Source organism: Camelus dromedarius, chromosome 18 (genome assembly GCF_036321535.1).
Source record: "Camelus dromedarius isolate mCamDro1 chromosome 18, mCamDro1.pat, whole genome shotgun sequence".
Lineage (NCBI taxonomy): Eukaryota > Metazoa > Chordata > Mammalia > Artiodactyla > Camelidae > Camelus > Camelus dromedarius.
The window spans coordinates 18,205,003-18,219,645 of record NC_087453.1 but is presented as its reverse complement, the minus strand read 5'-3'; the positions used below and the strand labels follow the sequence as shown (position 1 = coordinate 18,219,645).

The 14,643-nt window shown below is 35.1% G+C and overlaps 1 protein-coding gene across 1 annotated transcript in view; it reads right to left on the bottom strand.

Annotated features, from left to right (window-relative positions):
- The window catches only part of SAMHD1 (SAM and HD domain containing deoxynucleoside triphosphate triphosphohydrolase 1), a 44,196-nt gene that overhangs the window by 8,281 nt on the left and 21,272 nt on the right, over nt 1–14,643 (bottom strand). The window contains exons 6-13 of the mRNA XM_031433855.2: nt 13,656–13,726; nt 10,026–10,181; nt 8,939–9,039; nt 8,648–8,756; nt 7,861–7,952; nt 6,386–6,501; nt 1,375–1,514; nt 506–601 (exon numbers count right to left, since the gene is read on the bottom strand). Coding sequence (XP_031289715.1) covers nt 506–601; nt 1,375–1,514; nt 6,386–6,501; nt 7,861–7,952; nt 8,648–8,756; nt 8,939–9,039; nt 10,026–10,181; nt 13,656–13,726 — 881 coding nt within the window. The remainder of the gene's footprint in view (nt 1–505; nt 602–1,374; nt 1,515–6,385; nt 6,502–7,860; nt 7,953–8,647; nt 8,757–8,938; nt 9,040–10,025; nt 10,182–13,655; nt 13,727–14,643) is intronic.

Genomic DNA, 14,643 nt, shown 5'->3' with positions numbered 1-14,643 from the left:
TTTAGGGGAGGTACTGGGGATTGAATCCAGGAACTTGTGCATGCTGGGCAGGCACGCTACCATTGAACTAACCCCTCCCCTAATTCCCAATAGTAAATTATGTTTTATAGCCCACTAAATAATCATAGTTTATGTAGTAACTTTTATATACATAAAGTCCTAAAAGGAGCCAGATATGGTTAAAGTTACCAAATAAAAATATTACACTGTCAAATTAAAACTAGCTGCTGATACATGATAAGACATTTAACTAGCAATTTTACTTGCTTTCTCAGAATATAGATGGGCTTTACCCATCTTAAAATGGAAAGTTTTTTCTGATTATGAAACCCTTGTACATTACTCACTGCAAAAAAAAAATCACCTGCAATTCCACCACTCAAGTGGAAAACAATGTTAACATTTTACTATTAATATATCAAGAATTTTTTCAGTGTGTTCACTGGGGCGGTGCTTTATCTTAAAAAAGTTCTTTGCTGAGTATGTTACTGGGCTAACTACTTACATCCACTATGAAATCTTCAGCCTTCAGTTCAACTTCTAGCAATACCTTACTGGGTTTAGCATCGGCGACCTCTTTTGGAAGGCATTTGTATCTTTCCTAGAAAAGACAAGACTCCTGTTAGAGCTCAGTTCTTCATCCTACAGTGTTTGTGCCACGAAGAGGTTCCCTCCCTGAAAACGGCACTTTACCAAGGAAAGCAGGTAGCAATATCCCTAACAAACACAGAGCTTCTGCCTTTGCCATCTTTTAATCAAATCACAATAGCGCAATTTTCATAACAGAATTTTTCCATTGAAAAAAATGTGGCAGTAACCTATTAGTAAAACAAGAAGGAGTAAAGTGAGACCCAAGGAAGTGTCATGAGGCAGGGTGTGCTTATCAGTATGGCTTGTGTTAGGGGCTTTCTGGCAGGGAAAACCCTTCATCAAGCAGGAGAGGAAAACAGATAACTGAACTAAAGAAGGCAGGCAAGTACCACCTGGGAGAGCCTGATAAACTGTGAAAGAAGGAAGGAGTTAAAAGCAGGTCCTTAGGATCTCAAAGACACTCAAGCAGATTTCGAGGTCCTTCTCCCTTACATTCATTTTCTTGCCTTTGTATCTAGCCAAAATTTGAGGACCCCGCCCCCTGCCCTCCAAGATGAGAGAGTAAAGGTTTGGAGTAAGATAGACTTGGCTTTGAATCCTGGTTCACTAACTGTAGGCAAGTTATTTAATCTCCCCCAAGCCAGTTTCTTCACCTATAGGACAGCCCGCAGAAGACTGATGTGAAGATGAAATGAGAATGAACGTAAAGGTCTTAGAACCGAGTCATGCTATTGTGATGGGTTAATGGTTTCCCCTTGGGGGACAGAGGACCTTTCAACTTACCTTTTTAATCTTTACTTGTCCTACTGGCTGAGTCTCACCCACATACTTGTATAGATGACGACATTCAATTTTTTTTAAAATTGCTCGTGCGGCATCCAGTTTGGGATCAGTAGAGTATAAAATCTCCAGAAAAATGTTATCTGCCAATTTGATGAAATATCAGTTACATTAAAAGGAAAACAAAAAAAAAACCCAAGATTTAAAAAGATTCATACATTGCTGTACTTTTGAAATGACTTCAAGCAGAAGTTTACAAATGTAAGCACGCTACGATTATAACGATGTGGAAACAATTTTTTTTCAAAGCCTGAAGTGAAAAAAACCTTTGTAAAAGTGTTCCAGTCAATGTCTTGGATTTGCTTCAAGGTCATCCAGTGAGTGGGAAAGGAGAGAGAGAAAATAAGACTGCATTAGAGTTGATGACTGCATCAGAGTTGGGGTTGGGTTTTGGGTACAAAGGGGTGTATTAATCTATTGTTATGTTTTGTTTTGTTTTTCAAAGAGAATTATACTTAAGGAATTACAAAATTAAGTTGGAGTTCTGCTTCAAAATGGCCCAGGGTCTGATGGGATGAAGGGATGAAGCAAAACTGCCCTGTGTTGGTAACTATTGCAGCTAAATGATGAGGCTAAGTGATGCAAACTTCCTTAATAGAAAGTTTTCAAAAGTCTCATTCCATGATGATAGAAGGTAAGTTATTTTCCTTCTTTCTTTTCCCTTCAGCTTTTTATTTAAAAAAATTTTCAAAATGAAACACCCTTCGCCTAAATTTATCAACTGTTAGCATTTTTCTACATAGGCACACACTATCTCCGTGTGTGTGCATGCAAATTTTTGAGGAAATGTTTGAAAATTAGAGATATCAAGACCCTTCACTCTAAATGCTTCAGCATGTACCTCCCAATGACAACAACATTCCGCAACATAACCACAATCATACCAAGAAATTTACTCTGATATAAAAATATCTTACAGTCTACCTTTGAATTTGCTTAAATGTTCCAATAATGCAATTTATGAATTTTTATTGCTAGATAGATAAGCCAATCAATTATTAGGGACGACATTAGTTGTCATGCTTTTCAATCTCCTTTCACCTAGAACTAGAATAATTCCTCTGACTTCGAATCTTGCATAATGTTGGCATTTTAGAAAAGTTCAGACATTCATTTTGTAAAATGTCCCACACTTTGAACTTGTCTGACTGTTTCCTTACTATTAGATTCAAGTTAAACTCTATTGTCAAGAACTCTATGTAAGTGTTACAAGATCCAAGAACACAATATAATAAGCACTGTATAAATGCTTGGCTCAGTGTATCATGTCAGGAGTCACATAATGAGCTTTGTTACCTTTATGGGGTATGTTAAATTCCAACAGTTGGTTAGGCAATAATTCCCAGGTTTCTTTGTTATAAATCTGTCTTTCCTTTTGTAATTAACAACCTGCAGGGTGATATTTTGAGAGGGTCTTATCCCAATAAATTTTCATCCAATGGCTTAGCATTTATTGGTAATTCTTGACAGAATCAGTCACTGCACTTTGCAAAAAGTTTTATTAAAATATCTTTTCTTGGCAAAACAAAATATTAGCACCTATGTCATTCACCTCACCTACATGTATTTGTATGTTCCTCCCTACTTAATCCATGGTTACCACATTCCTCACCCGCTCAGTGATGCTGTCTGCAAACCGTCTCTCCATCTTCAGTTTTCATTATTTCTTTACATATCTTACCCACAGTTTGAAAAAGTGAAGTTTTATCTTAACATAACAAGACCACACTTTTCTAATTGATGCTTTTATCTACCCTATTCCCAGCTGAATTAATGAAATGCTTTATCCCATGACAGAATCTGACTATTTGAAGACCTATCTAATCCCTGAGATTCATCTCAAAAGGCACCCAACTGTGAAACCAGCCCTAATTCATCCAAACCAGAGACATAATTCCTCCTTCCTTTGAACCCCACAGAACTCAACTGATACTCTTTTTAATGCCTTTCATCTTATTCCACCAGGTACAGGTTCTTAGGGGGAACTACATTTTCATTTGTTGGTTAAGTGGGTAGAAGAGGGGTTACTGGATCACAGGATACATGTATGTTTAAAAGAAAATGCTTAACTTTTTCCAAGTGGCTGTACCATCTGCATTCCCACCGGCCATATATGAGAGTTCTGTCTGTTCCACACACGTTTTCAGAACAGAGTTATATACAAGAGAAAGGAAACTGCTTGTCTATTAAATTTAATGACTAGACTATCACTAAAATAGTGTAAACAACATTCAACTTGGGAGTCAGAAGACTTGGTTTGAGCTCACCTTTGCCATTTATTAAGATAAGTTGACTTCCCTCCTTTGGTCTCAGTTCCCTCATTTGAGGAGTTTTAAGTGGATGATCTCTATAGTCCATTTGAATTTAACATTCTAAGATCTCAATTTAATTAAGGGATTTGGGGTTAGGGTCTTGCAGGAGAAGGGATGGGACGGGTAAGATCCACCCATTGCTTAGGAATATTGAGGGATAAAGACCACAGCAAGAAAATTGTTACGTAGGGCAGTGGTCATAACATTTGCAATGCTTAAGATAGCTACAACCAGAGAAGCAGAACCATCCATCATAAATAGGAATTTAGGAAGCAGAGAGAACAGATAAACAAACTGTGGCATAATCACGTGATGGAGCACCACTCAGCAATAAAAAGTAATGAACTACTGATACATACAATCTGGATAAACCTCAAATACACAATGCTGAGTGAAAGAAGCTTTACACAGAAGAGTACATACTGTATGATTCCACTGATATTAAAGTCTGGACAGGCAAACAGTGGTTGTTTCTAGGGGTGAGGTAGGGACAGGAATTGACTGGGAGAGGGCATGAGGGAACTGTTTAGGGAGAAGATAACATTCTGTGTCCTGCATTTGTCTAGCAAATGTGCCCTTACAATTTTTACATTTACACAAGTTGCATGTAAATTTTACATCAAAAGAAAAAAAAATCTATAAACAGTTACTGAACTTTAGTTAATCTGCATGTTGAAGGAATTAGAGGTAAAGTATTATGATGTCTGCAATTTACTTTGAAATGAATCAAAATTTAGATGGATTAACAGATGTGTAGAGGGATGACGGTCAGTGATAAATACACGATAAAACAAATCCAGAAAATGCTAGAATTTAAGTGGTCAGTATACAGGTTTTAGCTGCAAACTTCTTTCAACATCGTTGTAAGTTTTCAACACTTTTCCCCAAAATGTGGGAAAACATTCTAAAAAATTTTTAAAAAGGTGGTGGAGAGTTTAAAAATAAAGATAAAGTGAGTTGCTTTTTGGAAAAGCAGCAAAGGCAAGGAGGACTCACAAGGTCTTGTCCCTTGAAGGTCCTGTAGTTTAGGACAATAAGGATTATATGAGTGCTCAGGGTAATATGCAAGAAGGAAGATGGTCTATGTCTCAAATGATGAAAGCTGGAAAGGCCATATGCGTGTTCTCCCATACACTGTCAGATAAAGCACAAAAAATGTGACCTAAATTCTTGTCTGGGATTTTTGACATTGTTAACAATATCCAAATGAGTGACCAGTGGACTCATCTCATTGAACAGGGTAAAATCCAGTTTGGTGTTCCAGAAACTTCACAGTGAGTGAGAGCTATTACAGTCATGTACAATTAAGACCTCATTAAAATGTATGCTATTTTATTGTTTGTCAGCTTACCCAAAAGTGTATAAAATCCAGAATTCATTTCTTTTCACCAAAAGATAATTTAAGTGTTAATAATGTTACAGGATAAATTGTTAGGACTGGCTTATTGGGGAGAGTGAAGATGACTTTTTAAAATATAGTATCACCTGCTTTATTATGAGCAAAAGTTAAAAATAAATGTCCCCAGCTTGCTCAAATTGTTTTATAATCTCTTCTTCCATTCGTATCCACACAACCATGGGGGACTAGCGTATCTGCTATGACGTTCTTAAAAAAAAACAGAAACAATTTAGATACATTATCCCCCATAAGTAACTTTGTTATGAATCCAAATTAGACTAATTAACAAGCAAGAAGCAAACTCATCTGTCACATTATAAACCTTTATTATTGATGTACACAGCATTCTCAGTGTACACAAAGACATTTGTGACGCGGAATCACTATTTCACTTCTAACTTTTGTTTAGTTATGATTAGAAAATGACTAAAAAGTTCTAAGTGTAATGGGGACTCTATATTGACTGCCTACATGTATATTTTTAAAGAACAATGTAGATAAAATCTAGCAGTGATGGAGCAGGAAGCTGATGTAGTCACTTTGGTTGTGCCTGAAGCCACTCAGCTTCTGTTGTTTTTGCTGGTTTCAGAACCTCCAGCCTCTCCACTGATCCTGTCATTTTGTTTTTAGTTAAGCTGAGTCAGTTTCATGATTTGTAACAAAAAACTCTGACTGGTATATGCTTTTTGGTCTACTTCTTTTGCTTTACTGATCTTTGTTTCTCAGTCTGCACTTTCCCACATTAAAGAACCAGCTGCGGCACCCCGCCTCTCTTCCTTCCCACCCTAAATTGCAGACTTTGTTTCTGCTGACACACTGAGAAATATTTCTGGCATTCTGTGTTTTGCAACCAAAAATAATGTTAAAAGGGCAAACTAGGTTTGTGGTATTAGTCTTGTATTAGTCTAGCTGTATTATAAAGTAAAATAATAGAAAATATTGAGTACTTATGTGCCAAGTATATTCCAGGTGCTATATGCCTCATTTAAGCATCACAACAAAACTATATGCTAGGTATCATCACTTCCATTTTATAGATGAGGAAACTAAGATGCAGAGAGATTAAATAACCTTATCAAGGTTACCTCGTTAATATAAAACAGAGACAAAACTCAAATCCAAAAGTGTACAATCACTTTAGAAGCTAAATACATTGGAATGTTTGGAAAATAACCCACTGCAATCCAGGGAAAGTTAATACTTTATCTGAGATGGACTGTCGATGTTACCTTTTAGTTCTTACCTGTCAGCTTAGTAAAGGCTTCCATGTCATCAATTGCTGTAGAAATGCAATACTTTTTTCCTTCGGAACCTGTTATCTGTATGTGAGGGTCTGCTTTGAGGAAGGCATCTGTAATCCTAAAGATCATTTTATAAACACTTATGTTTATGAGAAAATTTGAATATTTGCTCTATACTTTGCTTAAAGTTAAGGAAATCTTTCTATTTTAGGGAAATAACATCTTGAGATAAAATGTTCTAAAGACAACTGTTTCTCAGACTCAGATATAGATAACAAACTAGTGGATATGGTGGGGAGAGGGAGGGGCAATAGAGAGGTAGGGGATTAAGAGGTACAAACTATTAAGTAAAAACAAGCTACAAGGATATATTGTACAACCAATATATATAGCCAATTTTTATAATAATTATAAATGGACTATAACCTTTTAAAATTGTGAATCACTACATTGTACACCTGCAACTACTCATATAATATTGCACATCAACTATACTTCAACTGAAAGGAAAAAAAAAAGAAAGACAACTGCTTTTCAATCATAAGTCCATGGTGATTTGTGAACACGTTTACTGTGTTTCAGGCATTACGATAGAGCTTTTAGATACACCATTTTCCCACAATAAAATAGGTGTAATTAGCCTCAATTTTATAGATGTAGAAATTAAGTAATTTTCATGTAACCAGGTTAGGAAGAAGCAGTACCAGGTTTTTTACTTAGATGTCCCTGATTCTCCACATTAAAAACAAACAAAACAATAAAACCTCTTACCAAAGTACAACCATACAAATAGGAGAATGTATTCTAACTAGACTGCTCATAAAAAAAGATGGGGAAAAAAACAGAAAAGAAGATAAATTTTCTCAACACAAATGTAAACATGAAAGGCTTATAATAAATCAATTTAAAGCTATTTTAGAGACATGGAATTAACTTGACTCACACCCAATTTTTGGTAATTCCTCATGGAGTCTTTTTGAGTCACAGAGAAATTTGTACTTTTCTGATTTGGTTCTGACTAGATCCGGGAGAAGAGGTAAAATTCCTGTCAGTTTCACTATTTGCTATCAACAATTTTGATAAATACTTGATAGAGTAAGGAAAGACAACTGATTTTTTAATTAATTTCAGCATGTCAATTATCCACATCCCATCTCTCACCTAGATGACTAACATCTGATACATAAGCAACTACCTGTGCGGAGGTCTGAGCCATCCCAGCGTGGCCTCTTGCTGCCTAACCTAAGCCAGCTCTTCTGCCTTCACCTCTCCCCTTCATCCACTCTCCCCCTCACCTCCAACTAAATTAAGCTCACTTTATGCTAGTTTTGGTTTCATTTGTTTGAGGGAACCATTTTAGATTTGCCCTCTTAAAATTCACTTGAATTTACCTAGGAATCTCAACTTGACCAAGTATGATATTCTAGCAAAGCATCATGGAAAATTTTAATAGGGAAATAACAGTTGAACTTCTTACATCGTATCAATGATGTTGCCAACTTTGTGTTGATAAGCTCTGCGGTGCAAACAGTTGCGTGTGTGGAACATGTCATACAGGTTTCCGACCTCCTGCAGGACATGAAACAAATATTAATGTAGGATCAGACTGTGTTGCTCTTGTTAATAGACAATCACATAAGTCAAGAAAAGGGGATTAATTTGCAATTTTTGTTCTTAGTAAACCAAAGTCTATTGAGTGTTTTAACTCTGTGACACATTGTTTTAGGCACCTTGAATATCTTTTTAAAATTTCTCAGTAACTCTAGAAATTAGGTATTATTCTTATATTCTTCATTCTCAAAAGAAAGACTTTCTATAGTATAACACTATAACACTCTTTAGTTACATGCCTCTAATGTAGCAGGGACCTACTGATTTTAGGATTTTAACTACTATGAAACACTTAACATAGTTAATACAGTGATTAAGGATAAGACTCAAGCCAGACTTTCTGGGTTGAAATTCCAGTTCTGCCATGTATTAACTGTATGTCTCCTCTGTGCTTCAATTTGTTCATCTGTTAAATAGGATAATGATAACATCTATCTCATACAGTTCTGAGGATTCAGTTAATCCCTCAAAAGCACTTAAAACAGAGCCTAGCAACAATGCAGTAGAAGTGAAAAGAACCTTAAGATACTTACAAATGCTAAGCATGAAGTAAAGAGATTGACAATTTACCAGGTAGTGATTTTTCCAAATTACTGAATGGTTATTTCAAACTAGGAACTACACCTTCCTTGTCGTTCTCTGACAAAGCTTACCTTTTCTCTAGTACAAATACGCTTCTTATTGTCTACCTCACAGACACGGGCAAACTTAATAAAGCGCTTGTAATCAAAATTATTTTGGATTCCAAGATGATGGCAGTCCCTAGAAAGATTCCAAAGCAGAGAGATGAAATTTTTCAACAAATGAAACTGTACCTTAAATATCAACACGAAATTTATATAAGGATTTTATTTTTCTGTATGTCCATTTAGTTAAATAAAAATTGTATATACTTAAAGTATACGAGGATTTTAACCAACTTTTTTGAAGTGTTCAGTGCATACCTGGCAAAATAATCCCATTTGTCCACATCAATGCCATTTCTTTTATTGGCCACTATCTCATAAAGGAAGCTTTTTTCTTGAGGACGCCCTTTATACGGCCACTGGAAGACAGGAAAAGCCACGGAAAGTTTTAGGATAGGAAAAAAACCTATTTGTAAGCAAAGCAAAGCAACTGTGTTAATCTGAAGATTATCTAAACAGATACTTGAATGGAAATGTGAGGTAAGTGATAAGGTTCTACTTTTTCCTTCTTCTGCTTAATTCCTAAATTAGTAGAAAAGGGAAAAGAAAGGCTAAAGTATTTGTCTTGTTAATATTAAACCTTCCTGTGGTATCAGAAGGATCCTAACTCTATTACACTTCCCATAACCGACAAGCTTAAACAAGGTTTAAAGGCTTTTTAAAAATATAAGACCTGACTATGAATTCATGACTGTTCCTTGTATTTTAATGTTGATTTCAGGCATGAAAATAGTACTGTCTTTCAAAGTAGCTACACATCTAATCTAAATGATATGCACCATTCAAAGAATTTTTGAAGCTCCATTTTTTGGAAATAGGATATTTGCTACAAATCTACCTCTTTATCTTACACCTTAGAAGTAGATTTGTATATTTTAAGGAAAAAAACCTTTAAAAACTGCAAAGGGAAATTATTTTTTTAATTAAAAAAAGATCAAAAAGGAAACAAAACATATTGCCTTCTGAACTAATTCAACATTTTTATAGGTCTTCATATATCTAAATATTTGAAATATGTTACTTTTAATGGATAAACAAGACACATACTTTTACATTTTCTAAACAAAGTGACTTTAGACTTCTATATAAAATACTGCATATAGTCATTTAAAAATATTTATATATGTATTTTAATTTGGGGGATAACTTCAGAAGAACTTAGGAGCTGGAAGAAATATATAAGCCTTTCATTTTTTGCACTAAACAGTAGAAATATATCACATATTTTATCATTTAGTCTCTCTAAAATAGCCAAATGTCCCCTCCTCAAATGGATCTGAAGGAATTAAGAAAAGACTAGATGAAAAGCACCAGCCAATTCAAATTCAGTTGTACACAAACTTACCACAGGACTTTTGATGGGTGATTCAAGTGGTCCTGTAATTTGTTCCTTGATAAAACAAATATCTTCTTCAGGGATGAGACCATAGTGCTGCATGACATCTCTGAGTCCATTAGAGTTAACTAGGTGCTCAAACATCATAACTGAGCCCTGTTCATGCTAGAAAAAGTCAGCACAGTATGGTCTGTTATAGACTTTAATCCGTTAGGGACCCCTAATTATTTAAATTATTCTTGGCTCCAGGTAATTCAGAGATAAAGTTCTACTGTATATTAGTTATTTACTTTTCCACTACAGTCTTGTGGATGTTTTAAAAAACTCTGCCAAATTTGTCTATATTTTACTAGTCTCTAAACCTTTACAAACCATGTTCATCATTACTTCATACATATATTTAATGAGATACAATAATTTATAATATATAATTATTATACAGTACAGTTGAATATTATCTAATCATAAAGATAGAGTCCATTTTTAATGAATGTCACTATAAAATTTAGTTTTATTTTTCCATCAGCTTTGGAACTTGTCAAGTTACAAGTTCTGTTATCTCTTCCATCTAGTGGTGAAAAGAGGAAACTGCAAACTTGCTAGTTAAAATAGTGTTTCAGAGATCTGAAGTCAAGATCTGGGCTGGATGATTAAATTAGCCTCATTTTACTCATCTGTCCCTGTCCTCTCATTTATAATCATTATAAACATTGGGGGAGGGTATAGCTCAGTGGTAGAGTGCGTGCCTGGCATGCACAAGGCCCCAGGTTCAATCCCCAGTAACTCCATTAAAAAATTTTAAAAAATCAAATGATCTTCGCCCTAATACAGGTCTTACCAAAAATGAACTGAAGATGAAAACAAAATGCTGAATGGTCCTATAACTATTTTTTAAAAAAAGGAATCAAGATACATATTAATTACACAGAGGAAAAACTTTAAGTTTACAGTGGAGAAATTTAGCAGCCATTGCCTTAATCCAGTGATTGAAGCTAATATCACCAGTAATGGCATAAATAGATTTTATGTGCCTCTGATGGGATACACTAAGGTCACAATGTGGCATTCTACCAAAAAAAAATATACAATTTGATGCTATGAGGAAACACCAGAAAACCAAAACTCAATTTGAGGGATATTCCACAAAATGACTCACCTGTACACTTCAAAACATGACAAAAACATAGTCTAAAACATAAAGACTGAAGAACTGTTCCAGATCAAAAGAGACTAAAGGGAAATGGTAATTAAGTACAACGTACATATGGATCAGGACCAAAAAGAGGTTTTTTTTCCCTTTTTCTATATGGACAGCTGGTGCAATTTGAAAGAAAGCCTGTAAATTAGGTAACAGTAGTGCAACAGTATTAATTTCCTGATTTTGATAAATGTACTGAGGTTATGTCAGAGAATGTTCTTATTTTTAGGAAATACTCATTGATGTATTTAGGAATAAAGGGGAATGTCTACAACACACTTTCAAATAGTTCATAAACAAATTTATATGTACAGAAAACTTTAAATTCCACAAATATAATCTGCACAGACAATAACTAAAATTATAAGCAAATTAGGGGTAAATATAACAAAAGATGTATAAGACCTTTCTGAAGAAAATTATATTTACAATAGATAAGTAAAAGGTTAAAGAATACCTAATAAAAGAACAAGGTGTGAACAGCTGTTCTTCCAACTATCAAGACTTATTACAAAACAATAACAATTATGCAAGTATGGAATGGAACGGAATCCAGAAAGATTCGTCACACATGGAAAGTTAATAAATGTTGGGGCTGAAATTACAGATCAGTAAGGTAATTCAGTAAACAATTATCCATATTAAAAAAGAAATCAGATTTCTACCACATACATGCACAGCAATAAATTCCACATGAGGTAAGGACTTACGTGTGAAAGGCAAAATATTTAAAGAACAAGACTTGGGAATGGCTGAGTAGATCCTATTTAGATCAACCCTGCTGGAGAAAACAACATTAACGCTGGACAACTTCCTGAAGGTACTGGATTATGACCAAAAGCAGGCAGATGTAGAGGGAAGTCAACACTTGGAAGAGAAAGGCAGTGGACAGTATTCCAGTTCCTTTATGGCTTTTAGCCTGAGGGAGGCCCTAAGGCAGCCAAACTGGAGAGAAACTATCCATCTTGAGCCAGAGTGCTTCATCAAAATTAAACATTTTTGTTTCTCAAAAGCCACTTTCATTGAAGAAATGAATTGGCAAGTCAGAAAACCAGAGAAAAAATATTCACAATACATGTATCTGACTATATATAATTCCTCAAATCTGTGATTAAAAGGCAAACATTCAAGTTTTTTAAATGGGTAAATGGAAAAATACTTCACAAAAGATGATTTCTCAGTGACAAAGTACAGGAGGTGGTTCTCAACATACCACAGAGAATGCCAAAAAAAAAAAAAAAGTCCCTACAAGAGACTATTTCACACTCATTAGAAAAGATAACTTAAAAAACTAAATGTTGGTGAGGCTATGGAACAGCAGGCACTGGCATACATTGCTGGTGGAGTGTAAAATGGTACGACCACATGGGAAAGATTTGGTGGCTTCTTACAAAGTTAAATATGCATCTACTTGATGGCCCAGGAATTCTACTCCTAGGTAAAGAGAAATGAACCTAAGAGAAATGAAAAGATTTTCCACAAAAATGATGTACAGTAATGTACATATAGCATCCTCATTTGTAATAGTGAAAAACTGAAAACAACTCAAATTCTATCAAAAGGAGAAAGGATAAACAAATCATGACTTACTCATGCAATGGAGCCCTACCTTAGCAATAAGCAGGGACCAATAACTGATGCATGCAACATGGATGACTCTCAAAATCATGTTGAGTGAATAAAAGCAAGACACAAAAGAGTATCTATTTTAGTCTAAGAACAGGCAAAACTAACCTATGTCTATAAAAATCAGAAGGTGATGGTCAGGGGGAGAGTAGGAAATGACTGAAAAGGGGTACAAAGGAATTTTCCAAGAAAATGAAAATATTCTCTATCCCCACTTAGATAGTAGTTACGTGGATGTATGTACTTGTCAAAACTGTACACCTGAAATCTGTACAACTTACTATACATTTAAAGAGGGAAAAAATAGTACTTGACATATAAGATGTGTTCAATACATATTAATATCTTTTTCTACTCCAAATAGAGTGTGGCCAAAAATGGGAGTCACCCTAACTTTACTTCTCAAAAATTGATTTCAAAAATGAGGATCAGCCACCTGCAAATCCATAATTACACAAGCACTTGGCTGGTATCAGTTACTTCATGGTCATACAAAATGAGTCAAAGCCAGAGCCAGCCTTTTATTTTTTACTTTATACTAGTGTGATGGAGTAGAAAGAGCATTAAATTAGCAGCTAGGAAATCTGGTTTTCTAGTGCTGGCTCTACCATTTAACAATTCTGTGGTTTTTGGTGCATCATACACCTCTGTGAGCTTCAATTTCCTTTACACTTATAAAAATAGAGATAATGATTTTTACCTTACAGACTACTGGAGGATCAAATGAAACTACGAAGGGAAGCATACTATATAACAGAGCAGTGGTTGCTTAAATAGTTTTTATTTCACCGGCTCCTGAATATATAAACACATACCGTCCATTTCACATCTGGGCGAGCAAGTGGAATAAATCTTCCATCAAACATGTGAGAAAACGGCCCATGACCTTAAAAAAAAAAAAAGCAGCCTTAGAAAAAGAGAACTTGTAAAATGGTAAAAAGTAAATCTTTTCAGTTTAGCTCGACTATCAACAGAAATTAATAATCTATAAATACATCATAAACAGGGACGAATCCTTCCTCTCTATTTTCTAAAACAAGAGAACAGGAAGAACAGTACAGGGAAGTCAGCTCTCCATAGAGGGGTCTCTGAGTCACCAGGGCTTACATGAATCTGATGAAAGGACAGTTTTGTGTGACTAAAGGAATGTTAATGACAAAAACTTCTGGCTTCTTCAGGTTAAACATCTGTACTGTTAGAACAGCAGTTTTAAGACAACCCACTGGGGTGCAGGAAGAAAATATTAGAACTTTATTACTCTCAAGCTTTAAAAACATCTACTTTTATCTAAATTTTATAATGTATGTAATATCTTTTATAATAAATATATACCTATCAGGACTTATCTTAGGTTTTTACTTATGATGTGAGAAATCAAAAGTGGAGATCACTAGTTTATCTTATTCACAAGTGATCTTAACATTCCACAACATCTAGTAATACAAAACTTTGCTGAGGTACAACTCTGGAATTATCAGAATTTCTGAAGGAGTTATAGTTGGCCCTCTTCATCCAAGGATTCAATCAACCTCAGACACAAAATATTCCAGAAAGTTTCAAAAATCAAAACTTGAGTTTGCCACCATTGCTGGCAGCTATTTACACATCATTTATTACATTGGCATTATAAGTAATTTAGAGTTGATTTAAAGTACATGGGAGGATGTGTGTGGGTTACATGCGAATTTTATGTAAGGGGCTTGAGCATCCAATTTTTTTGTTTGTTTGGTATCCACAGTGGGTTCTGGAACAAATCCCCCAGCCCTTTCCCCAGCAGAGAGAAGAGGGAGCCCACCTGGCCCA